At 41.7% G+C, this 22594-nt stretch overlaps 1 protein-coding gene across 3 annotated transcripts in view; it reads left to right on the forward strand.

Annotated features, from left to right (window-relative positions):
* Positions 1-3103: 3103 nt before the first annotated feature.
* GNPTAB (N-acetylglucosamine-1-phosphate transferase subunits alpha and beta) overlaps positions 3104-22594 on the forward strand; it is a 73943-nt gene continuing 54452 nt past the window's right edge. For 2 of the 3 annotated variants that reach the window (XM_058741617.1, XM_058741618.1), the window contains exon 1: positions 3119-3286. In XM_058741617.1, the coding sequence (XP_058597600.1) occupies positions 3170-3286 (117 nt within the window). In that variant the 5' untranslated portion in view covers positions 3119-3169. Of the gene's footprint in view, positions 3287-22594 lie in introns of all 3 variants that reach the window. The other variant, XM_058741619.1, reaches the window with a different exon arrangement.

The following is a 22594-nucleotide window of genomic DNA, read 5'->3' on the forward strand; positions in this document are numbered from 1 at the left end:
CACCTCCAGTACATTTTCAACACCACAGTTATGATTCTTAAAATTCTTACCTGATCATGTCACTTTGCAGTTTTTATTTTGTTCAAAATTCTTTGTTCATGTTAAGGTTAAGTCCTTTTTTCTTACTATGGCCCTCCTGTCCCTGCCAACCTCTCCAGCCCCTCCTGCTTTAGATTAGAGCCTTCAACGTGCCAATTTTGCCTCTCACCTTTAGTCCTCAAGCTTTGGTGTCAGCATCTCCTCCAGAAAGCGTTCCCTGATCTTCCAAGCTAAGTCAGCTCCCCTCACAATACTAACTTAATACCTATTTGTCCTTCTAGAGTGTAAAATCCAGGAAAGACCTATAGGTATCTAGTAGGTACCCTCAGGGCCTGGTTACATGTCCAGAGCAGAGTGTTCATTGATAAATGATGAATAAATGAACACAAAACATTTCTTGAACTTTTCTCAAAGACTGGGTTCACCACTGTATCACCCATTATCCTACTCTCTGGGAGATACTGGTGCCTCCACTATATCTCTCTGTTCTTGCCTCTATTTATGTTATTGGCCCCAAGGTGGTTATACTTTTTGAATCAATTTGACTTTTTAAAAAAATATTTTTTCTCTTCTTAACTCTGTTAACTTTAAATATCATCTGTTAAAGTTACTTCTTGCTTGGGAGAAGAACAGGAAACAGATATCTTAATTCCGCCTCACCCCCTCCCACCCCACATCAATCTGCCAGGGACTGAGAACCCAGACAACAAGATCTCTGAGAACCACATTTATTAGATTTTGAGAGGACTGAGGGGTTCGCTTAAAAGGAAAACTCATGGATTTCAGTGGGTTCCTGGCAGTCTTATGGTTTTCTTGTTTTTTCTGGCTATTTTAGGTTGACAGATAAGAGATTTTGAGATAAATGAGATGCCACTGCGTAATTTTTCCACTGCTCAGATGCTGATAGTTTAAAATCGTTTCCACAAATTTCATACTGCTAGATTAGTCTTCTGGAAGAGCATATTTAATTAGATCATTCTCCTGCTGAAAAGCCATTGCTTAATTAGAACAAAGCTAAATATTCTTTTCTTAACTTTTCTTACTTTATAACTTTTTCTTAACTTTTATTTCTTTTCTAAACTTAAAATGTCCCAGGCACTTAAGTGCTTTCATGCATTTTATTTAATCTCCCTAATATCTCTATAAAGTAGGTACTAGAGATGTATCATTTTATACCAACACTTACTTTACTCAAGTTCAATGATACTGGCTCAGGAAAGAGAGAGCAAGCAAGAGTGAGTTCTCTAGAAGAAAGGACTTCGACAATACTTCTGACACCCCTGAGGCTCTCTGGTTGGAGCATAAAGAGATAGGGGGGAAAAAAAAGCATCCATCAAAACAAACTTCCTTAGACCCATGACTTCTAGGTAGGGCCAAGGCTAGGGGCCGGGACTAAGAGAGTGAGACACTTGCCTTCAGCGCAAAATGTAAGGGAAAGCCAAACATTCACTAAGCAAGATGAAATATTTAATACTGTATTTAAAAAGATCAAAATTAACGCAAAATATCCACCAAAAACAAAAGGTCAATTTTAAATGAAGACAGAATCTGTCTGACCTTGCACTTGCAGGACTCACCTCCCACTACTCCTAGCCCTGTTTTCCAGCCTAAGTATACTATTCAAATCTCAATCATGTCATTTACTGGTTGTGTGATGTTAGCCAGTTATTTCATTTCATGTACCTCAATTTCTTCATCTGTAGAATGGGGGATGATAATGCTATGTCCTTCATAAAGTTGTTGTGAGGATTAGCTGAACCCTGCTTACAGTGGATTCTAAGTAAACGTTGGCCATCACCATTGTGGAAACAAACACCTTAACAGAATCCTGTTCAATGCTAGATAGTTTTATACCTTTTCCCACTCTTGAAAAGACCTCAGAACTATGTGTCTCACACAACTGCCATAATTTTTGTCATGTATATATGGCATGTAATCAACTTTTCCTAAAGCAGGATTAAAAGAATTGACTAAAAAGTGTAAAAGCCTTACCTTGGATTGGAGTGAGGGTAACCCTTTTGCAAGTCTGTTCATTCCATCGACCATTCAGTTAAGTGCATATTTTGAATGTTTCCTTAAGCTAGTTCTGAAGATAATTCTAAAAATGCTATAAATGATGGCAACATGGGCTGAGTGCACTGTTTTCCAGGGTGACTAGATCAAGACAAAAATCATATTAATAATCAGAGTATACTGGGAGAAAAGAAAAATCTCTCTCAAATAAGAGGTACCGAGGGGAGGCCCTCTTGGAAATCGCCTGGTGCCAAAGCATGATTAATTGACCACCACTGCCTTGGTTCCCCTGCTATAACTTTGCACGATTTCTATCTTGACTTTTTTGTAGTCAGTGGTTTGCGTGTTTATCTCCCCAGCCAGACTCTCCGGCAACAGCGGCCCGGTCTACTTCATTTTTTTGAATACCCGACACCAGGCACTTGCCGGGCACGGGACACTCACTACACACTCAGTGAATACATGAATGAATTGAATTTGGGTTTGGGCACATTTAGCCCAAAGGTTTCCTCTTTCAAACAATACAGTTAAGGTGACAGGGGAAAGGAGCCCAATACAGCATCTCCTCTTAACGCTGTAAAAATTATTTACCATAAGTTTCCCAATTATTGTAAATGCAGAAAGGGGTTTGTGTACACAAGCACTCATAACGCCTTCTGTGGCACACCGATCTTGCAGGGATTGCTCTCGGTTGAGAGCCCAACCCAGCCTGCGGAGAGCCCGCTGCGCACGCGCGGACAGGAGGGGCCCTCGCCCGCCCTCCGCCCCTCCGCCCGCCAGGTGGCGCTGGCCGCCCCGCCGCTGCCTCCGCTGCCGCCACCTCCGCCTTTGCCTCTCGCCGGGCCAGACCGGGGCGGCGCTGGCCGCCTCGCGGGCCGCGGGTCCGCCTCCGCCGCGCCGAGGGCGTGGGCTCCCGGCTCCCGGAAGCGGCGGCCGCGGCGCGGAGCCGAGCGGGCGTCGATCCCCGGAGCAGCAATGCGTGGCGGCCGCCCCTTGTGACCTGAGCGTGGCGGCCGGGCTGGGGCCGCTGAATGGCGGCTCGCTGAGGCGGCGGCGGCTGTGGCTGCTCCGGGTGTGGCGTGGCGTGGCGTGGCGTGGCGTGGCGGCTGCCGGGGTGATGCTGCTCAAGCTCTTACAGAGACAGACCTATACCTGCCTGTCCCACAGGTATGGGCTCTACGTCTGTTTCGTGGGCGTCGTTGTCACCATCGTCTCCGCCTTCCAATTCGGAGAGGTGAGTAGCGGCGCGGGAGCCCGGGCCGGGGCGCCTTGGACCCGCACGACCCCGGGGCGCTCCGAGCCCAGGCGCGCTTGCCTTTTGCCTCCCCATCCTCTCTGCAGCTCTGGGGACATGTCCCATAGCCTGACTTTTCCCCCGGAGGCTCCTAGAACTCAGATCTCCCCGAGCTCCAGTTTCAGCATCTGGGATCCAGATCTCGTCCGCCTCAGGGTTTGGGGGATAGGGGCTCGTTCTACCGATTCCTGTGCCCTCCAGGTGCTTTCTTCCGGGCCCCCAAGTTATTTGATTTTCTCGCTCGGGCCTTGTCGTCCTCCCCGAAGCCCCCTCCCGGGACCCAGAGTCGGTGTCTTTTCCTATTCCTGAATTCTCCAAAATTCTCATTCCCTGCCCCTCCTACAGTTTTTCTCCTCTGCAGTCACCCTTCTAATCTTTTCACTTTTGACAAAGGCACTTTGTCTTCTTAATCTCGTTTCTTTCCGGATTTCATAACTTTCTTCAAGGGGTGTGTGTTTCTTTGCACGTGAATTTGCAGTGAGGACAGGGTAGTGGCCCCAAATTTAAAGACTTACTTGTGAAAGGGATTTTTTTTTTTTTTTTTTTTTTTTTTTTTTGCACTTTTGCTCTGTTATTGGGGACATCACCAGTTAGCCTGTAGAGGCTCTACTGGTAGATGTGCACACACGGATGTGAGAGATCTCTTGGCAGCCTCAGACATTCTTCCCTATCCTGAGATCAGCTGGAGGCTGGGGCCCCTTCAATTGACCAGGAAGCCCTGTCTTAAACTCCAGCACCCAGTCTCTTGGGAGCCAACACAAGCCCTTGGGTCATGGGATATGCTAATAATTTAGACTCCGAATAGGAATCACACAAGCCAGGCCTTTCTTGATCTGCCCTTAGGTAATGTGCAATAAAGTAGTTCAGTTAGATGCTGTAAATTCTTTAGAGGGTCCACACAACAGGTTTGGGAGATGGAAACACCCAAGTTTAATAGATTTTGTGCCTCTCTGGATATGTAGATGAAATATTTTCTTGAATGAAACAACCCTTTGGTTTAGGTTGGATGGTTACATTACTGACAGTCTAATTTGGTATTCATCATAAACAAGTGTACAGAGACTGGTTAGGTCAGAACTGGAAGAGCACATGCATATGATTTTAGAGAACATGTTTAAAAATAAGTATAGCAACTCAGAGAAAAGTTGTATTTTCAAATTGTTAAAAATCTGTTTCCTTGTTTTAATATTTATTCCCTGCTCCCCCTCCCCCCCGCCTTTTTGGGTAGGAGGTTGCAGAAGATTTTAAAATTAAGAGAACGGTTTTTAGAAATACCACAGTCTACATTTGCTTAAGGTCTGTACGCATGCTGGATTGTAAACTTCTTTTTTTTTTTTTTTTAATTTTAACGTTTATTTATTTTTGAGACACAGAGAGACAGAGCATGAACGGGGGAGGGTCAGAGAGAGAGAGAGAGGGAGACACAGAGTCTGAAACAGGCTCCAGGCTCTGAGCTGTCAGCACAGAGCCCGACTTGGAGCTCGAACTCACGAACCGCGAGATCATGACCTGAGCTGAAGTCGGACGCTTAACCGACCGAGCCGCCCAGGCGCCCCGGATTGTAAACTTCTTAAGAGAAGGTGCTGTCTGTTGAAATACTGTAATCCTGATGCAGGGTACCTGTGCCAGGTACTGCCGGAATATGCATTCTAAATATTTGTGTAATGAGTGAATGATTTGATTATGTGGCATGATTTCAAGTGTACACTTTTAGTAGTTCTTGTTCTAGAGAACTTTCCAGATTAAATTAAAATAAGTCTTAACAAGTAAGGGTGAGAAAGTGCCCCAGACTTGTAAGTGTGGAATATATACCTAATTATTATACCACCTGCTGTTTTCTTTGTTCCATATGTTGCAACTTAATACAGTGAATATATCTATGCATAGTTGTCTTATTCTTGATAGAAGATTTTTTTTGGCCCCGAGTAATTTTAAGTTAGCTATTTACTAACACCCCTGCAGTGTGAAGGTGACTTAAAGGCATCAGCTGTTAGAATTTTTCATTTTCTGTATTCCACGCATGGTTATTTATTTACCAAAAGAAAGACGTTTGTCAGCTTTGAAATGGTCACCAACCTTAGAGTTTGGAATGGACGAAAGAAATAAGAGGCGAAGAATAGGCATGGGAGGTGGAGACAGCTGGTCTAATGCCACTAATATATTGCCTGTAATATAGTTTCTTTCTTTTAAAGATTTTGTTTTTAAGTAATCTCTACACCCAATGTGAGGCTCGAACTCACAACCCTGAGATCAAGAGTTGTGTGGTCTACCGACTGAGCCTGCCAGATAACCCTGTAGTACAATTTTTGCAGCATAGTGGAAAAGAAAGCCATGGATCTGGGCAGGTCAGGGTTTGAACGCTAGTGCTTGTATTAATGATCATGATGATAGCTAGTAGATAGGGCTTACCAGATACTAGGTGCTCTCTTAACTGCTTTACATATGTTAGTTAACTCATTTAATCTTCATGACATCACCCCTGAGATATGGGTAATATTATAATGCGCATTTTATAGGTGATGAGAGTGAAGCACTTACACAGATTACTCCAGCTAGTTCATAGCAGAGCTGGACTTTAAATCAAGGCACTATATGGTTCCAGAGCTTGTACTACTCTTCCTGGTCTTTCAGTCTGAGCTGTCCTTTTGTATGATCTTGGAAACGATACTGAACCTTTTTGAACTTCAGCTTCCTTATCTTTGAAATTGAGATAAGAATACCATCCTTGCAAGGTTGATAGGATTAAGTAAGGCTTCTTATATAAGGTACTGCTTGAGGTTCCTAGTAATTGCAGACTTTCTTTAAATGGGAGTAATAAGTATTGGGGGTACCTGGTTGGCTCAGTCGATTAAGTGTCTGACTTTGGCTCAGGTCATGATCTTGCAGTTCAAGTGTGCCGTTGGGCTCTGTGCTGACAGCTCAGAGCTTGGAGCCTGCCTCGGATTCTGTGTCTCCCTTTCTTTCTGTCTGTCTCTCTCTCTCTCAAAAATAATCAATAGACATTAAAAAAAAAAATGGTAGTAAGTATTGTTACTGTTATTATTCTCATCAACTATTTTATGCCGTTTCAAAATATTTAAAATATTTAAAATATCAACTATTTTGAAATAAGCCCTTGAAATAGAATATTACCATCATACAGTTAATGTTACCAACTTGTTAATAACTTTGCTAATTGCAGTGGATAAAAGGACTAAGATGGTCCTTGTTAATTGTGAATTCATTAATATCTTTCTCCCACCTCTTGGTAGAAGTGGTATTGGCTGCTACCTTTTGATAAGCCATTTGTACACTCATCCAAATTTTGAGGAAGGAAAATGTAATTGAGGGAGGGAGGTATTAACACATAACAGTATTTAAAAATTTTTCCCTTTAAGTTGAGCCAGGTATTCTTTTTTTTTTTTTTTTTTTTAATTTTTTTTTCAATTTATTTTTGGGACAGAGAGAGACAGAGCATGAACGGGGGAGGGGCAGAGAGAGGGAGACACAGGATCGGAAACAGGCTCCAGGCTCTGAGCCATCAGCCCAGAGCCTGACACGGGGCTCGAACTCACGGACCGCGAGATCGTGACCGAGCCAGGTATTCTTTAGAGAACTCTTGGGAACTCTGATCAAACAAAAGCAGAGCTAGATCCAAATGCACAGGGAGAGCCCTCAGGATGGGGACTAATAACCACCGCAGTGCACTGCCTTGGGGTGAGGGTAGCAGATAGGAGCTTGTCTGTTGTAAATTAGTTGATTGAACAAATCATGAGGCTCTGGAAGCCTCAGTTTCCTTATCTATAAATGAGGACACTAGACTAGATTACTATGCTCTGAAGATCATTTTTTGCTCAGCAACTTCTGATTTTAAATATTTGTCCTCTGTTGGTTGCTACTACATAGAGTTTAAAACATGTGCTTTTGACGTATAATTTTATTATTTCAGGGCCATCATTATTTGTTGAACCATTTATATACAAATCCACAATTCCATATCTGAAAATTCTACTGAATTAACCTTATAATTAAACATTAGTATCTTTTACAGTGAACATAGGAGTAATCTCACTCAGGACAATAAAGACTATAAATAGCTTCAGGTCAGTTTAGGCCAAGTTTTGCCACCAAATGAGTTCAGCTCAGATCAGATTTTGTTGCCAAGTAAGGTACAAAAAGGTCTTCAATTTTTGAGAACTTTTTGGATTTCAGGATTGCAAATAGAAGCTTGTAAATCACTGTTGGGTGTGTATGTGTGTATCTGCATGTGTGTGTATGGTTTGTGTGTATATGAAATATACCACTTCCTTGTTTACTTTTGGAAACTAGTAAATACCCCAAAATTAACTTTCATGAGGAAGCAGATTCAGATGGAATCTACCTGTAGTGGGTAGTTTTCCCCTGGCCTGCTTGTTCCCTTTGGCTTGTCTGCCTTCCTGCCATTTTGGATTAGTGAGATGTTACTGTTCAGCGAAAAAGAAGGTTGAAAACTGGGTCCAGCCAAAGTCATGCTCAGCTGCTATGGCCAGTTTCTCATCCTGGCTCCATTTCAAGAAAGAAATTAGTTACCATGCTTGTATTTGATTAGTTCACTCATTAAACATATATTTTGAGTGTGTTCTTTCTTTGCCAAAGGCAACAAATAGGTGGAGTCAAAGGGACCTGGCCTAAGAATTGGGAGGCAGCCTCTGGCGTGATTCTAGCTCCTGGATAAACTGTGACCTAAGTGCTTTGTTACTTCCCCTGCTTTGTTACTACTTCTAGATGCCTCCTGGGCTGGCGGCAGCCACTCTTATTTGTTATCTTATCTCCTGTGGATTTGTTTTGGAGTGGGGAAAGCTTTCATTGTTAAAAATAATGTCTTAAAATATCAAAATTTCTAAGACCCCCCATTTTAGTTTTAATGTTCTATGAATATACATTTATAGAGTGCTTCCCATGAGAAAGCATGAACTATAATGTAACGTAGTTGGCACTACAGAGAAAATGCCTTGGCCACATAGAGCCTTTTTAAATCGTCTCTTTCTTTTGTGGGATTTGGGAAAGATACACAGTCCTGCTGTCAAAGCAGGGACCTTTTCTTAGTCCCTCTATATTCTTTGTACCTAGGAAGTGCTTGGTACCCAGTTGGTGCCAACTAAATACTTGATGATAGATGGATGGATGAATTAATTGGGGTGAGCTTAACAAACGTCCCTTCAAACTCATTTATTTACAATAAAGATAAGATTTCTACCCTGATGTTCAGACTGTCTCTAGCTACCTTTGATTTCTCAGACACAATTGGTCTGATTGTACTTTGCATGGTGAAAGGTTCTAGAAAAGATACAAAGAATTATAGCTCATCTTTGGCCATCTTTGTCTAGTTGAGGTGAGGCCATGCTATATATATGAGTAACAGTACAAGGAAGTGAGTGATTGAATGCCTGAATAGATACACAGTAATTGCTTAGAAAATCAGAGGAAAGGAGGAAAACTATGGGTTGAAACGTCCTAGAGGAAGGTGAAATTTTTTACAAGGAGGCAAACTTTTTTCCTTTTGAACTATTAGTGGTTTAAAATTGCTGCAGGTGTTTGTTAGCAGCACTTCAGACAGAATCCGACTCAGACCTGCCTTAAGAAAAAGGTAGGGGCGCCTGGGTGGCTTAGTCAGTTAAGCATCAGACTTAGGCTCAGGTCATGATCTCACGGTTTGTGAGTTCAAGCCCCACGTTGGGCTCTGTGCTGATAGCTTACAGCCTGGAGCCTGCTTCAGATTCTGTGTCCCTCTCTCCCTCACTCTGCCCCTCCCCCTTCATGTGCGCACGCTCTCTCTCCCCCCCCTCGAATAAATAAACATTAAAAAAAGAAAAAAGGTAGTTTTGGGGGCACCTGGCTGGCTCAGTCAGTTAAGCATCTGGCTCTTGGTTTGTCCCAGGTCATGATCTGCGCTGTGTGCAGACTTCTTGGGATTCTCTGTCTCCCTCCCTCTCTCTGCCCATCCCCCCTCACAGAGAGGTTGGGGTGGATAGAAATGCTCACATGATGTCATCAGGAATCTCATTTATGTCCCTGTTCTCCAGCTTTGTTGGTTTAGTTCTCAGGCTAGTGCTGCCCATATGGGAGGAGATTGCTGCCAGCAACTCCAGCTTCTAGTCTGCTAGTTGAGTAACCCTAGCAAAAAGAGGGTTTCATTCTCGTTAGTGCCAGCTAGGTCCAGGGTGGCCTGCCCAGCCACAGAATGAGTGCCCTTGCTATGCCCTTGTTAACCATCTGAATCACCCCCAGAGTGAGGGTTGTGGGTGGCATAGTCAGCCTTAAATGAACCACGTGAACTGAGGGGCTTCCCCAGAGGGAAATCATGAGGTTGTTATCAAGCGAAGGGCCGGAGCAACAGATGGCCTAGACACTGCCTCGAGCCAAAACCCATTTCCTTTCCTGGGCATTTAATGTTGACCTTGTGACTATGATAGCTCTTAGCCCTTTACCTTCTTCTAAAAGATGTAAAAGTTGTTTCCCTTTTTAAAAAAGATTTGATTTTTTTGGGGCGCCTGGGTGGCTCAGTCAGTTGAGCGTCCGACTTCGGCTCAGGTCATGATCTCATGGTCTGTGAGTTCGAGCCCCGCGTCGGGCTCTGTGCTGATGGCTTGGAGCCTGGAGCCTGCTTTGGATTCTGTGTCTCCCTCTCTCTCTGACCCTCCCCCGTTCATGCTCTGTCTCTCTCTCTGTCAAAAATAAATAAAAAACATTAAAAAATAAATAAAAAATAAAAAGATTTAATTTTTAAAAAAAAATTTTTTTTTCAACGTTTTTAATTTATTTTTGGGACAGAGAGAGACAGAGCATGAACGGGGGAGGGGCAGAGAGAGAGGGAGACGCAGAATCGGAAACAGGCTCCAGGCTCCGAGCCATCAGCCCAGAGCCTGATGCGGGGCTCGAACTCACGGACCGCGAGATCGTGACCTGGCTGAAGTCGGACGCTTAACCGACTGCGCCACCCAGGCGCCCCAAGATTTAATTTTTTTAAAGGTAATCTCTAACTCAACGTGTGGCTTGAACTCACAACTGCGAGATGGGTGTGTAGCAGTTGTCATGTTGAATGAGCACAACTGATGTGTAGCAAGTATCTTCATTTTTGTCTCCCGCTGGCCCTTTATATTAACTTGTAGGGTTGGTTCTGCCTCTGCTTCTGGGCGAAAACTCGGGTGGGCCTAAGCCTTCTCTTGTCACTCTAGGTAACCAAAAGTCTTGTGGTCACTTCAGGTTATAAAACATAATGTCATTTCAGCAACTTTGAGTCTGCTGAATTCATAGCCTCTTACCTCCCCGGCTCTGGCAGCTTTGTCTCCCTTTGACAGAAAGCTCTAGGCAGAAATCCTGCAATTGAGGAAGGAAGATGAGGCACAGTGGGATGCTTTTCTCTTTCCTCATCTGGTGCTTCTCTTTCTCCATAGCCTGTTTCTGGCCCCTCTTAGGGGTCAGCACCCTAAGAGGTTGGAGCACCTAGAAGAAGGAAAGGAAGTGAGGGCAGGAAAGTCCTTCCAAAACAGGTGCCAGAGCTCTGGAATTTCCAGGTGTCAAAGCTTGCTCCCTCTTGAGTGCTTTCAACGCACTCCTTCAGAGACCACACCCTCAGAGCCATGACTGACTGGCTTTAACTCTGATGAGAGCAAATGCGTCTTCATTTAGGCTGGTTGCTTATGCCTTCCTTGGTTCTTAGGAGTCTGATGCCATCGTAAGCCTCTTATCTCAGTGTCTGTCCTTTTCTTTTGGGGGGGCCCTGGACCTGAACTAAGTTGACCCTCTGCAGGTATTCTCTCTTTTTTTTTTTTTTTTAATTTTTTAAATGTTTATTTATTTTTGAGAGAGAGGGTAGATAGAACGTGAGTGGGTGAGGGGCAGAGAGAGAGGGAGACACAGAATGTGAAGCAGGCTCCAGGCTCTGAGCTGTCAGCACAGAGCCCGACGCGGGGCTCGAACCACGAACTGTGAGATCATGACCTGAGCTGAAGTCAGACGCTTAACTGACTGAGCCACCCAGGAGCCCCTCTGCAGGTATTCTCTTGTGCATGGCACTCATCTGGTGCATGGAGACCCACATGCTTTGCTTTGTAGGGGAGGAATTTATCTTTTTCCTCTGCTCTTCTAAAGTTCTTGGCTAGGGCCCCTGTAACTAAAGACAGGTTGATAAGAGAAAAGCATACAGGTTTGTTTAATATAAGTATTACATGTTGTGGGAGCCTTCATAAGGAAATAAAGACCCAAAGAAGCAGTTAAAGCTTAGTATTTTTATTGCAGGTTTGATGAAGAGTGGAGAGTTTGGGAAAAACGTGATAGGAGAGAAATGAGTATGAGCTAAGTGTAGTAGGCTGGGGAAACACGAGGCCTGTTCGTTCAGGTTCCTTTTGGCATCACTTGTTCTTCCGAGATAAGGATGCTCCTTTCCTCCAGGTGTAGGTAAGGCATTTCTCACAGAGGGTCTGATGACCTGCTTCAGGGGAAGGTCAGAAAACCCTTCCTGCACCTGCTGCTTCTCAGATCCCTTCAGCTTGAAATACTCAATAAGCCAATGTGCTATATTTGGGGGTAGCATATCCTGAACCTTGTCAGCTTGAAGTGAGGGAGGGTGGGCTGGCTCCAGCATAGCAGCAACCTCTTCCTTGCCCTCAGTGCAGGTAGCCAGCCAGCCCTTCTATTTCTCAGGTGTGAGTTGGATGTGGCATCCTCCCAATCGCAGGGATCTGTAATGGGCTATCTTGGCGGTCTCACTGAGCCCTTTTCCTGCTTGAGGTGAATGGAAAGATTTTCCACCTGTCCTCTTTAGATAAGGTGGAATGGAGTGCAGAATGCCAGCAGCTTCCTAACCTGTACCCTTCTGCCACAATTTGGATAAGTTTTCAACCATCTCCTCCAGAAACTGCCTCTTGTTTCAACTCTTCATTTTGGGACGAGGCATCTGGTCTTTTGGTGCCTCAGAAGAAACTTAGATTTTCTCAATTTACAATTGATTGAGAACTCAATCAAGTTTGCCCTGGAGATGAAACCTATTTGCCATTTCTGTACTCAGCATCCTCAGCACAAAGACATTGCCTTTCTTATCTTGCAGTCCCTGCGCCCCAGCAGAACACCAGAATCATTCATTCATTCAGTCAGTAAATTCTTTGTTTGAGCACAGTGCCGGGCCCCTGGGCATGGAGAGTGAACAGAGCAGACAGATTCCAGCAGAGGACCAGTTTATATTCTGGTTGTACAGTCAGACATTAAATGCTTCTTAATGACAGTTGTGAGAAAGGCTATAAGCATGAGAGGGTGTTGTGGGAGAGACCAGCAGTGTCTAGTCTGGTTCCTGGGTCAGGAGAGGCTTTCTCGATGCAATTTGAGCTCAATTTTGAAGGGTCAAAATTGCTGAGGCAGAGGACAGAGGTGGGCAGGTCTGTTCTAGGCCATCGGTTCTTAGCCAGGGACGATTTTGCCCCCAGAGGCATTTGGCAATGTCTGGAAACATTTTAGGTTGTCACAGATGGGGTGTAGAGTGGGGTTGGTGCTACTGGCATTCAGTGGGTGGAGGCCAGAGATTCTGTTAAACATCCTACAGTGCACAGGCCAGCCCCACCACAAAGATTATCCAGCCCCAAGTATCAGTAGTGCTCAGGCCCTGGAAACAATGTGAAGGGCTTGAAGTTGGGGTACGTTTGAGAAGGTGAATTGAGGCCTAAGTAGCTGGAGGTTAGAGAGCAAGAGAAAGCAAGGATCTGGGGAACACTGGTACAGTTGGTGGCACCCTCTTCCCAACACTTGGGAAGATTAGGTGTTCAGGATTTGGGTGTTCTAAGAACAGTCAGATGCCATTCAAGGTTATTATGTACTGGCATATAGTGGGTGGAGGCCAAGGATGCTGCTGAACTTCTTGCAGTGCACAGTGTAGCCCCCCAAACAACGTGTTTTCAGGTCCTAAATGTCAATACTGCCAAAGTGGAAAAACCCGGATTAGAGGGAGAGCAAGAATGGCTGCAGGGCACTTAGGAGCCTCGGACAAGGCTGGTAGAAGGGTATGTTAAGAGAAGTGGACAGATTGGAGAGATTTAGGAGGCAAAATTGTCTGGTCTTTATGTTGCGTTATGTGCCAGATACTCTGCTGCCATGTTGGGATACAAAAGTGAGCAAGGTAGACAAGTTCATCTCTCCCAGATGCTATCTATAGAGGCTACGAGAATGAATAGGTGCTTTGTTGAATGAATACTTAAAAAATTTTATTTTTACTCAGTGATTGTGATCGAGCCTTAGGAAGGATGGTTTAAATGACATGCCTAACGTTTATCAGGCACCTTGCACAGTGCCTGGTACAAGGTGGTCAGTAAATGCCACGTGTCCCATCCCAGGATTGTTCTTCCCTTGGCCATGAGGCTCAATGAAGAGAGCAGCGGGAGACCTACCTTCTGGTCTGGTGCCCAAGGTCCCATTGAAGAGTATATTAATCCTTAGGGACAGAGCAGAAAGGTTCACAATTTCTTTATTATGGTTAATATGAAAACAGAGGGAGCAAGTGCATTAATTTAATACAGCTGTGCTTTACGATAATGCATGTTACTCTGGTTCCTCCTAAAATGTAACAATCAAGTGTAGCAGTGATGAGTTATGCATATCTTTTAATATCTCTTATTGTCCTTTAGATTGATCGTTCCAGTCTTGTGATCCACATGCAGTATCTTTAGCAGGTGATTAGTCAGCCTATGTGTGATTCATACTTTGCACTAAATTAAGCAGGAAAAAAAAGTGATCTTTCAAAAATGTTATAGACTAAGTCACACTTGTGCAGGGATATTGCCCACTTTAAAATTGCTTCCTAAAATTGTTTCTTCTTTTAGGTTCTAGTTTATTTTTCCCACTGGATATACCTCCCCATCCCCTTCATTACCTCATTCCATTAACTTCATTTCTATCTGTGATTAATTCCAAATTGGATAAAACCAAATTTTTTGAAGCTGATTATTCGACAAAGATTTATGGAAGTGTTTGCTCTGGGCCAGGTACTCTTCTGCTTACTAGAGACACAAAGATGGTTCAGTTTCTTTCTACTCTTGAGGAACTCGCTCTAGACAGGGAGATGGGCAAGCAGATAGACAGATTAAGTTGAAGAAATAGGAATGGGTGTTTCTCAGACATAAGAGTGACATCTGAATTTGATGTTGAAGGAGATGGCTGAGGGAAGAAAGGGGAACTCCCCCGACCCCCTTTTTCAAAAGCAAAGGATGCCCTCGGTGTAAAGGCACTGGTTTGAGAGGCATTATCATCTTGCAGGAACAAAAGAAGTTCTGAAGGGCTGCAGCACACTGGGAGTTGAAGCTGGAGAGGCAGTAGCCTCCAGGTTAGGACTTGCCTGTTGAGTGATGGGAAAGAATATGGATTCATCCTGAAGAAAGTAGGGGCCATGCAGATGATTATTATTTGGCCCTTTATAGAAAAAATTTTGCTGATCCCCTGGCTTAAAAGAACATTCCCTTGATGTGCAGGACAAATGGGAGCTGGCTGATCTGGGTTGGATTTGGTGGGCTCTGCTCCACTTTCCTTCCTCCTCCTGGGACCAGTGGGCCAGCCTAGGTGTGTTCTTCTCAAGACAGTGGTAAGGGCACAAAAAATGAGATGGATACTTGGCAGACCTTTCTGAGGTTTAGACTTAGATCTGGTGTATTCACTGTCTTTTTATTCCCTAAACCCATCAAATTTGTTTCTGCCTTAGGACCTTTGCGTTATTGTCCCATTAGCCTGGAGAGGACTGCCTCCAGACCATCACGTGACGGGCTCCTTCTTGTCTTACAGGTCTCAGCTCAGTAGCACCTTCTCAGATGGGCCCTCCCTACCACCCAGCCTACAGTAGCCTCTTTCACCAGCTCATTCCTTATGATAGTCCCCCTTTTCTTTTTTAAATAGTACTTAGTCTGAAAGTGTGTATTAGTATATTTAATGTCTTATCTCTCTCCACCAAAATGTAAGCTCTGGGAACAGGGTTTCTGTCTTATCCAACCTTTCTGTCTTATTTACCACTGTATCCTCAGCTCCTAGAATAGAGCCTGGCACCAAGAAGTAGAGTGCAGAAATACTTTGTCCTAGTATCTAAATATAGTAAGGTCACCTGCAGTGATCAGTTTCTAAATTCAACCTTAATGGAAAGTATATAGGTTTAGATGATATACATGTGTACTTATATTAGGGTTCTTCAGAGAAACGGAATCAGTAGGATGTATGGCTGTGTGTGTATGGAAATAGATTTATTATTTAGAATTGGCTCACAGGATTGTGGAGGCTGACAAGTCTCCAAGATCTGCATTTAGCAAGGCTAGAGACCCAGGAGAGCCAATGGTGTAGTTCTAGTCTGAGTCCAAAAGCTTGAAAACCAGGAAAGCTGATAGTATAATTCCAGTCGTAAAATTGGCAGGCGTTAGACTGAGGAAGAGCTGATGTTTCAGTTCGAATCCGAAGGCAGGAAAAGACTGGTGTTCAGCTCAAAACAGGTCAGAAGCAGTTTTCTCTTACTCAGCTTTTTAATTTTATTTAGGCCTTCAACTGATGCCTAAATAAAATTCAACTGATTTGAATCAGTCTGTTCATTCAAATGTTAGTTTATCCAGAAACACCCTCAATGACATGCCCAAATAATGTTTGATCAAATATCTGGACATCCTCTGGCCTAGTCAAATTGACACATAAAATTAAACATCATGATAATTTAATAGGTTTTCTTTTCTTTTTTTTTTTACTTTTTTTAATGTTTATTTATTATTTTTTTTGAGAGTGAGAGCGTAAGCAGGGGAAGGGCAGAGAGAGAGGGAGACACAATCCGAAGTAGGCTCCAGGCTCTGAGCCGTCAGCACAGAGCCCCATGTGGGGCTCGAACTCACGGAACCGTGAGATCATGACCTGAGCTGAAGTCTGATGCCCAACTGACTGAGCCATTCAAACACCCCCAATAGGATTTATTTTCTATAGCAGCTTTAGGTTTACAGAAAAAATTGCATGAAAAGTGCAGAGATTTCCCACATACCTCCTCTCCCCCAGCGTATTATCCCATTTTTAACACTTTGCATCAGTGTGGTGCATTTTTATAATTGATGAACCAACATAGATACATTTTGAAAAATTTATTTATTTTGAGAGAGAGAGAGGATCCCAAGTGGTCTACAGAGTGCAACGTGGGGCTTAATCCTGCAAACCGTGAGATTAGGACCTGAACTGAAAGATTTGGATGCTTAACTGACTGAGTTACCCAGGCACCCCGATAGATTTTTATTAACTAAAAATAAATTGAACATTAGGGTTCCATTACATTAGGATTCATTCTTTGTGTTGTACTGTCATATCATGTATCTGCCATTTCACTATCACACAGAATAGTTTCATTGCCCTGATAATGCCCTTGCCCTGCACCATGCCTAGTGCTTGCTTTCTTCTCCACTGGCAATCAGTGATTTTTAAAACTTTTTTAAACTGTGTATATAGTTATGCCTTTCCCAAAATGTCATTTAGTTCATTGCTGTTATATAGGAAAACAGTAGATTTTTGTATATTAATTTTGTGTGCTGCAACCTTGTATCCTGTAACTAATTGTTTATTAGTTTCAGAAGATTTTTTTTTGGTCAGTTCTGTAGGATTTTCTAGACAGTCATGTCCTCTGTCAACAAAGACAGTTTTACTTCTTCCTTCTCAATCTATATACCTTTCATTTCCTTTTCTTGCATTATTGCATTATTTAGGACTTCAATATGTTGTTGAAAAGCAGTGGTGAGGGGTGATATCCTTGCCTTGTTCCTGATCTTAGTGGGGAAGCTTTGTGTTTCTCACCATCAAGTATGTTAACTGTAGGTCTTTTGTAAATATTATTTTTAAATTGAAGAATTTTCCCTCTATTCCTAGTTTGCTGACATTTTTTTAAATCAAAAATAGGTATTGGGTTTTGTCAAATACTTTTTTCTGCACCTATTATGATCATATGATTTTTCTTTTGCCTATCGATGTGATGGGTTACATTAACTATTTTAGAATGTTGAACGAGGATTCAAAAATTCATATCTAGAATATATCCCATTTGGTTGTGGTATATAATTCTTTCTGTACATTGTTGGGTTTGATTTGATAGTATTTTATTGAGGATTTTTATATCTATGTTCATGAGAAATATTATTTGTAATATTTTTCTTCATAGGATGAGTTAGGAAGTGTTCCCTCTCCTTCTGTTCTCTGGAAAAGATTGTAGAGAATTGGGATAATTTCTTCCTTAAGTGTTTGGTAGAAATCACCTGTGAACCTCTTTGGGCCTGGTGCTTTGTTTTGGAAAGTTATTAATTATTGAGTCATATTCTTTTATAGGTATATGCCTATTCACGTTATCTGTTTCTTGTTTGAGCTTTGGTAGATTGTGTCTTTCAAGGAATTGGTCCATTTCAGTTAAGTTGTCAGACCTGTAGTCTTAGGGTTATTCATAACATTCCTTTATTACTCTTGTAGGGAGTATTGTAGTGACTGTTCTTCTTTTGAATTATTGTCGCAAAACACAAATAACATTTACCATTTTAACGGTTTTTAAGTGTACAACTCAGTGGCATTAATTACATTTTCATTGTCGTGCAACCATCACCACTATCTATTTCCAAAACTTTTTCGTCACCCCTAACAAACTCTGTAACTATTAAGCAGTAATAGGGACCTGGTAACCTCTGATTTCTGTCTGTATGGATTTGCCTGTTCTGAATATTTTATATCATGGACATTTCATATAATATTTCTTTACTCATCCTGGCAATGTCTGCTTGTTTTTCAGTGTTTCGGGGGTAGGGGGGAGATTGGATTTGCTTACTCTGCCATTTTGCTGAAATCATGCTTCAGATTGATTAGTTTTGATTGTTGCTTTTTCACATGATATTTTATCAAACACTTTATCCTTTGATGAGATTGTTTGCTTTGTTTTGGCCATTACTATGTCCTCAGAGTCTAGAATGGTACCACATAGTATTTATTGACTGAATTAAGTTACTAATTTTTATAATTATTTGAAAATATGATTTTTAATAGCTTTATGATATTTGTATGACTGTACCATAATTTATTTTCCTGATTACCTATGTTTAAGTGTTAAACTACTGTGTCCAGGTTTTATTTTTTAAGTAATAATGGCCATTGTCATATTTATTCAGGTCTTTAGGTACATCTATGATGATTTTCTTGGCATGTATATCTAGAAGTGGCGTTAGCCAGAACAGAAGACATTTTGTTTGGTCCTTTGATACATGATGCTAATTGCCTCTCGTGAAGGGAGCAGTTTTTAAAATGGCCTTGCAGCTGTTTAAAAATATATGACATACTTTTCAACTTATGACTTTTCTGTACTTCAGACTCATAAAAAGAGATCTCTTCTTGTCACGTTTTTAAAAATGTTTATAACTAGCTAATAGTATGAGATAAAATTTGTTTGTTGATGGAAGCAAGTGGAGTAATTATCACAAGCAGATACTTTGTGAAACTACTCATTTTACTAAACTTTTTAATGTAAATTAAAATTTTATTTAATTTTGCCAAAAAAAGTAAAAAAAGAAACCTTAATTTGATGAGTTTGGGATTCTGGTTTAATAGATTTTCTTAAAAAAATTTTTTAGTGTTTATTTTTGAGAAAGAGAAAGAGAGAAGGAGGGAGAGAGGGGCAGAGAGAGAGGGAGACACAGAATCCAAAGCAGGCTCCAGGCTCTGAGCTGTCAGCACAGAGCCTGACATGGGGCTCAAACTCAAGAACCGTGAGATCATGACCTGAGCCTAAGTCAGATGCTTAACCGACTGAGCCGCACCCACCCAGGTGCCGCTGGTTTAATAGTTATAATGGAAATGTTTACCAGGTTCGACTATACTTTCAATCATATTTTGGTTACATTTTTCACGTGATATATTACAATTATTTGTATCATATTTGTCTCCCCAGCAGACTTAAGCCCTTTGAGGGAGTAATGTGTTTTCATAGTCTTAATATATTTCCTATAGTACTTTGTAGTTGTCATAATATATAGATATACATCTGTTCACTTGTTTTTTGCAACAACCCCTTATAGAATAAGGTATTACTTAAATTTTACATTTGGCACTGGAAGAGGTTTAAGTGACTTGTCTAAAATCACAAAACTGGGGCCTTCTTGTGTGACTCTTGTTTAAGGATTGAATGGCCACAACACTGTCCAATAGAACTTTGTGCATGATGGAAGTATTCTATAATTCTGAGCTGTCCCATATGGTAGCCACTAACCCAATGAGGGCTTGAAATGTGGCTGGTGTGACTAAGTTGCTGAACTTTTTATTTAATTTTATTTAGTCTTAATTTAAATTAACCATATGTGGCTAGTGCATATGGTTTTGGGCAGTGCAGGTCTAAACTCATAGGTAGAATAACTGTTTGCCAGGACATTATAGCAGAGATTCACACACTGGCTGCAGAGTAGAGCACTGGATTTAAAGTCCATCCTATACAATTCTGTGATTCTATAAACTCTGACCAGTAAAACAAGTAAACCTACGTATATCCCAGAAAGTCAGTTTGAATACATTTTGAAAGTCTCTTTGGTAGGGTTTTTTTTTTTTCTTTCATTTTATTTAAGTGTGGTTGTAGGAGGGTTTTTTTTTCCCCTTTAGATATAAATTTTTACAGTGAACTACTATCAAAAGGTTTAACATTTTTAATTCTGCCTTTTAATATGGTTTCTTCCATGATGTTGCCCACCTTTCTATCCCTGTGGCAAACAGTCCTCCTTTTCTGTCTGCTCCTTCATTTCCTTAAAAATCTCAGTTTTTGGGGCGCCTGGGTGGCGCAGTCGGTTAAGCGTCCGACTTCAGCCAGGTCACGATCTCGCGGTCCGTGAGTTCGAGCCCCGCGTCAGGCTCTGGGCTGATGGCTCGGAGCCTGGAGCCTGTTTCCGATTCTGTGTTTCCCTCTCTCTCTGCCCCTCCCCCGTTCATGCTCTGTCTCTCTCTGTCCCAAAAATAAATAAAAAATGTTGAAAAAAAAAAAAATCTCAGTTTTTGCTCCTAGGAAAAGGAGATTTTGTTAAGTTGCCATGATTAACCCTGTCTTTGGTTATCATTTTCCCTGACAGTAATCTGTTTTAATCTGTACTCATTTAAAAGCTGAAATATTCCTAAATGTTATTTATTTATAAGTAAATATTTCTAAATCATTTCATGTAAGTATTAGTCCTTAACAGGGATGTCAACTCTTTGAGGTCAGAGGCCTGATTTCTATCTTGTGCTCCTTAAAATGTGTAACAAATATATGTTGTGTGTCTAATTCTGTGAAGGATTCAAAGAATGTAGAAATGGTCTAGAAAAGTGTTCTTGAGTTTAATTAATGTTTGAGTAGATAATGGTCATACGTCTTGGGTGTGGGTCATTTCCTCTATGTGAAATGGGAGAAGTCACCCAGTTTTAACAACCATTCAACTCCTAATAAGAAATGGGTTAATCTTTTAATTTAGTCACTTTGCATTGAGAAATGCTATAGACTGAGTGGTTGTGTCCTTCCAAAATTTATACTGTTGAAGCCTTATCTTCAATGTGATAGTATTAGCAGGAGGGGCCTTTAACAGTGGGTGGTGGGGAGGTCATGAGGGTGGACATTAATGCTCTTATAAAGAGACCTCAGAGAACTTCCTCACCCCTCTTGCCATGGAAGGTGACACAAGGAGAAGGCAGTCTGTGAACCCGGAAGCAGGCTCTCACCAGACACCCAGTCTGCTGGTGCCTTGATCCTAGTCTTCCCAGTCTCCAGAATTGTGAGCAATACCTTTCTGTTGTTTACAAGCTACCCAGTCTGTAGTATTTTGTCATAGCAGTCGGAATGGTGATGAGCAGGTTGACTTCCTGATTGCTATCAAGGAGGAGAGGAGGGTTAGTAGAAAAGATAAAACTTAGAATATCTTGTCTCTCTTTTACTACCTTTTAATGAACAAAAATAAATTTTTTTCAGAAACTATGAAGAACATGTAATCCAGGAATATTATAAACTTCTTTTTTTAGAATATTATAAACTTCTAGTATTATTATTGATATGTGAAAAGCTCTGTCAGTGTTACAAAGGGTTCTTACTGCTTGAGGTTGGAGATCCCCTACATTTTAAGTTTTACAGAGTAACAGGTTACATTTCTATGCTTGAAAAATTGAGGAAGGGATATTTGCTTTTACAGAGAGTTTTATACCCTTGTGTACCTAGCCTGGTGTTGTCTCTTTATTAACTCTAGCCTTTAGCTTTTACCTTGAGTATCCTGGAATGAAATCTGAAAGCAGAAAGTCCTGGAGTGACACCATGTCATGTAAACTGTTCTAGGATGTTTGCCTTGTAAAACTAGTAGCCATATTTATTCATTCCAGAATGTTTATTGGTTTTATGTGAGGCACTGAGCAAGGTTCTGTGAAAAAAATTATAAAGAGATCAAGTTCGTGGCTTTGAGTTGCTCACAGAAGTTTACACAGATACTTAAACAGGTAAATTATATTGCAGCAAGAACTGGGGAACAATTTGCGTGGAGGTGTTGTATAGCCCTGTATGATCTACACATCTCATTTACTCATCAGATCATGTGAAATAGGTGGCATTAATTCCCTCATTGTACAAAAGAAGAAATTGAGAGTAGACAAATGCCCTAGATCATTTATTGATAAGTGTCAGATTTAAACTCATGTGTCTGATGTAAATCTTATGATCATTGCACTGTATGCCAGTTCTCTTCTGGATAATAACCTTCCTATTTTCCTTAACTGGGGAATTCCTCTGATACAAAAGATTATGGAGTTTATGTCTCATTAACTATTATTCCACCACAGGCATGCATTTGAACTTGTTCTGTGGTGACAAAAATCTTCAACCAAAGCACGCATCAGTTTTATAACTCTAAAAAGTTGGGGCGCCTGGGTGGCTCAGTCGGTCAGGCATCTGACTTCGGCTCAGGTCATGATCTTACGGTTCGTGAGTTCGAACCCCGTGTTGGGGCTCTGTGCTGACAGCTCAGAGCCTAGAGCCTGCTTCGGATGCTGTGTCTCCATCTCTCTCTCTTTTTCTGCCTCTCCCTTGCTTGCTCTCTCTGTCTCTCTCTCAAAAATAAATAAACATTAAAAAATAATAAATAAAAATAAAAAGTTCATCATCTAAAAATTTTAGTATTTGTGTGTACACGCCAGTTAAAGGACTGTTAGATATTCTAAAAACCCTGGGGAAAAACATAAATTTATTATGTGACTGTGGTCATTTAGAAACACGCATGGGAAACA

The sequence above is a fragment of the Neofelis nebulosa genome, chromosome 8 (genome assembly GCF_028018385.1).
Source record: "Neofelis nebulosa isolate mNeoNeb1 chromosome 8, mNeoNeb1.pri, whole genome shotgun sequence".
NCBI classification, from domain to species: Eukaryota; Metazoa; Chordata; class Mammalia; order Carnivora; family Felidae; genus Neofelis; species Neofelis nebulosa.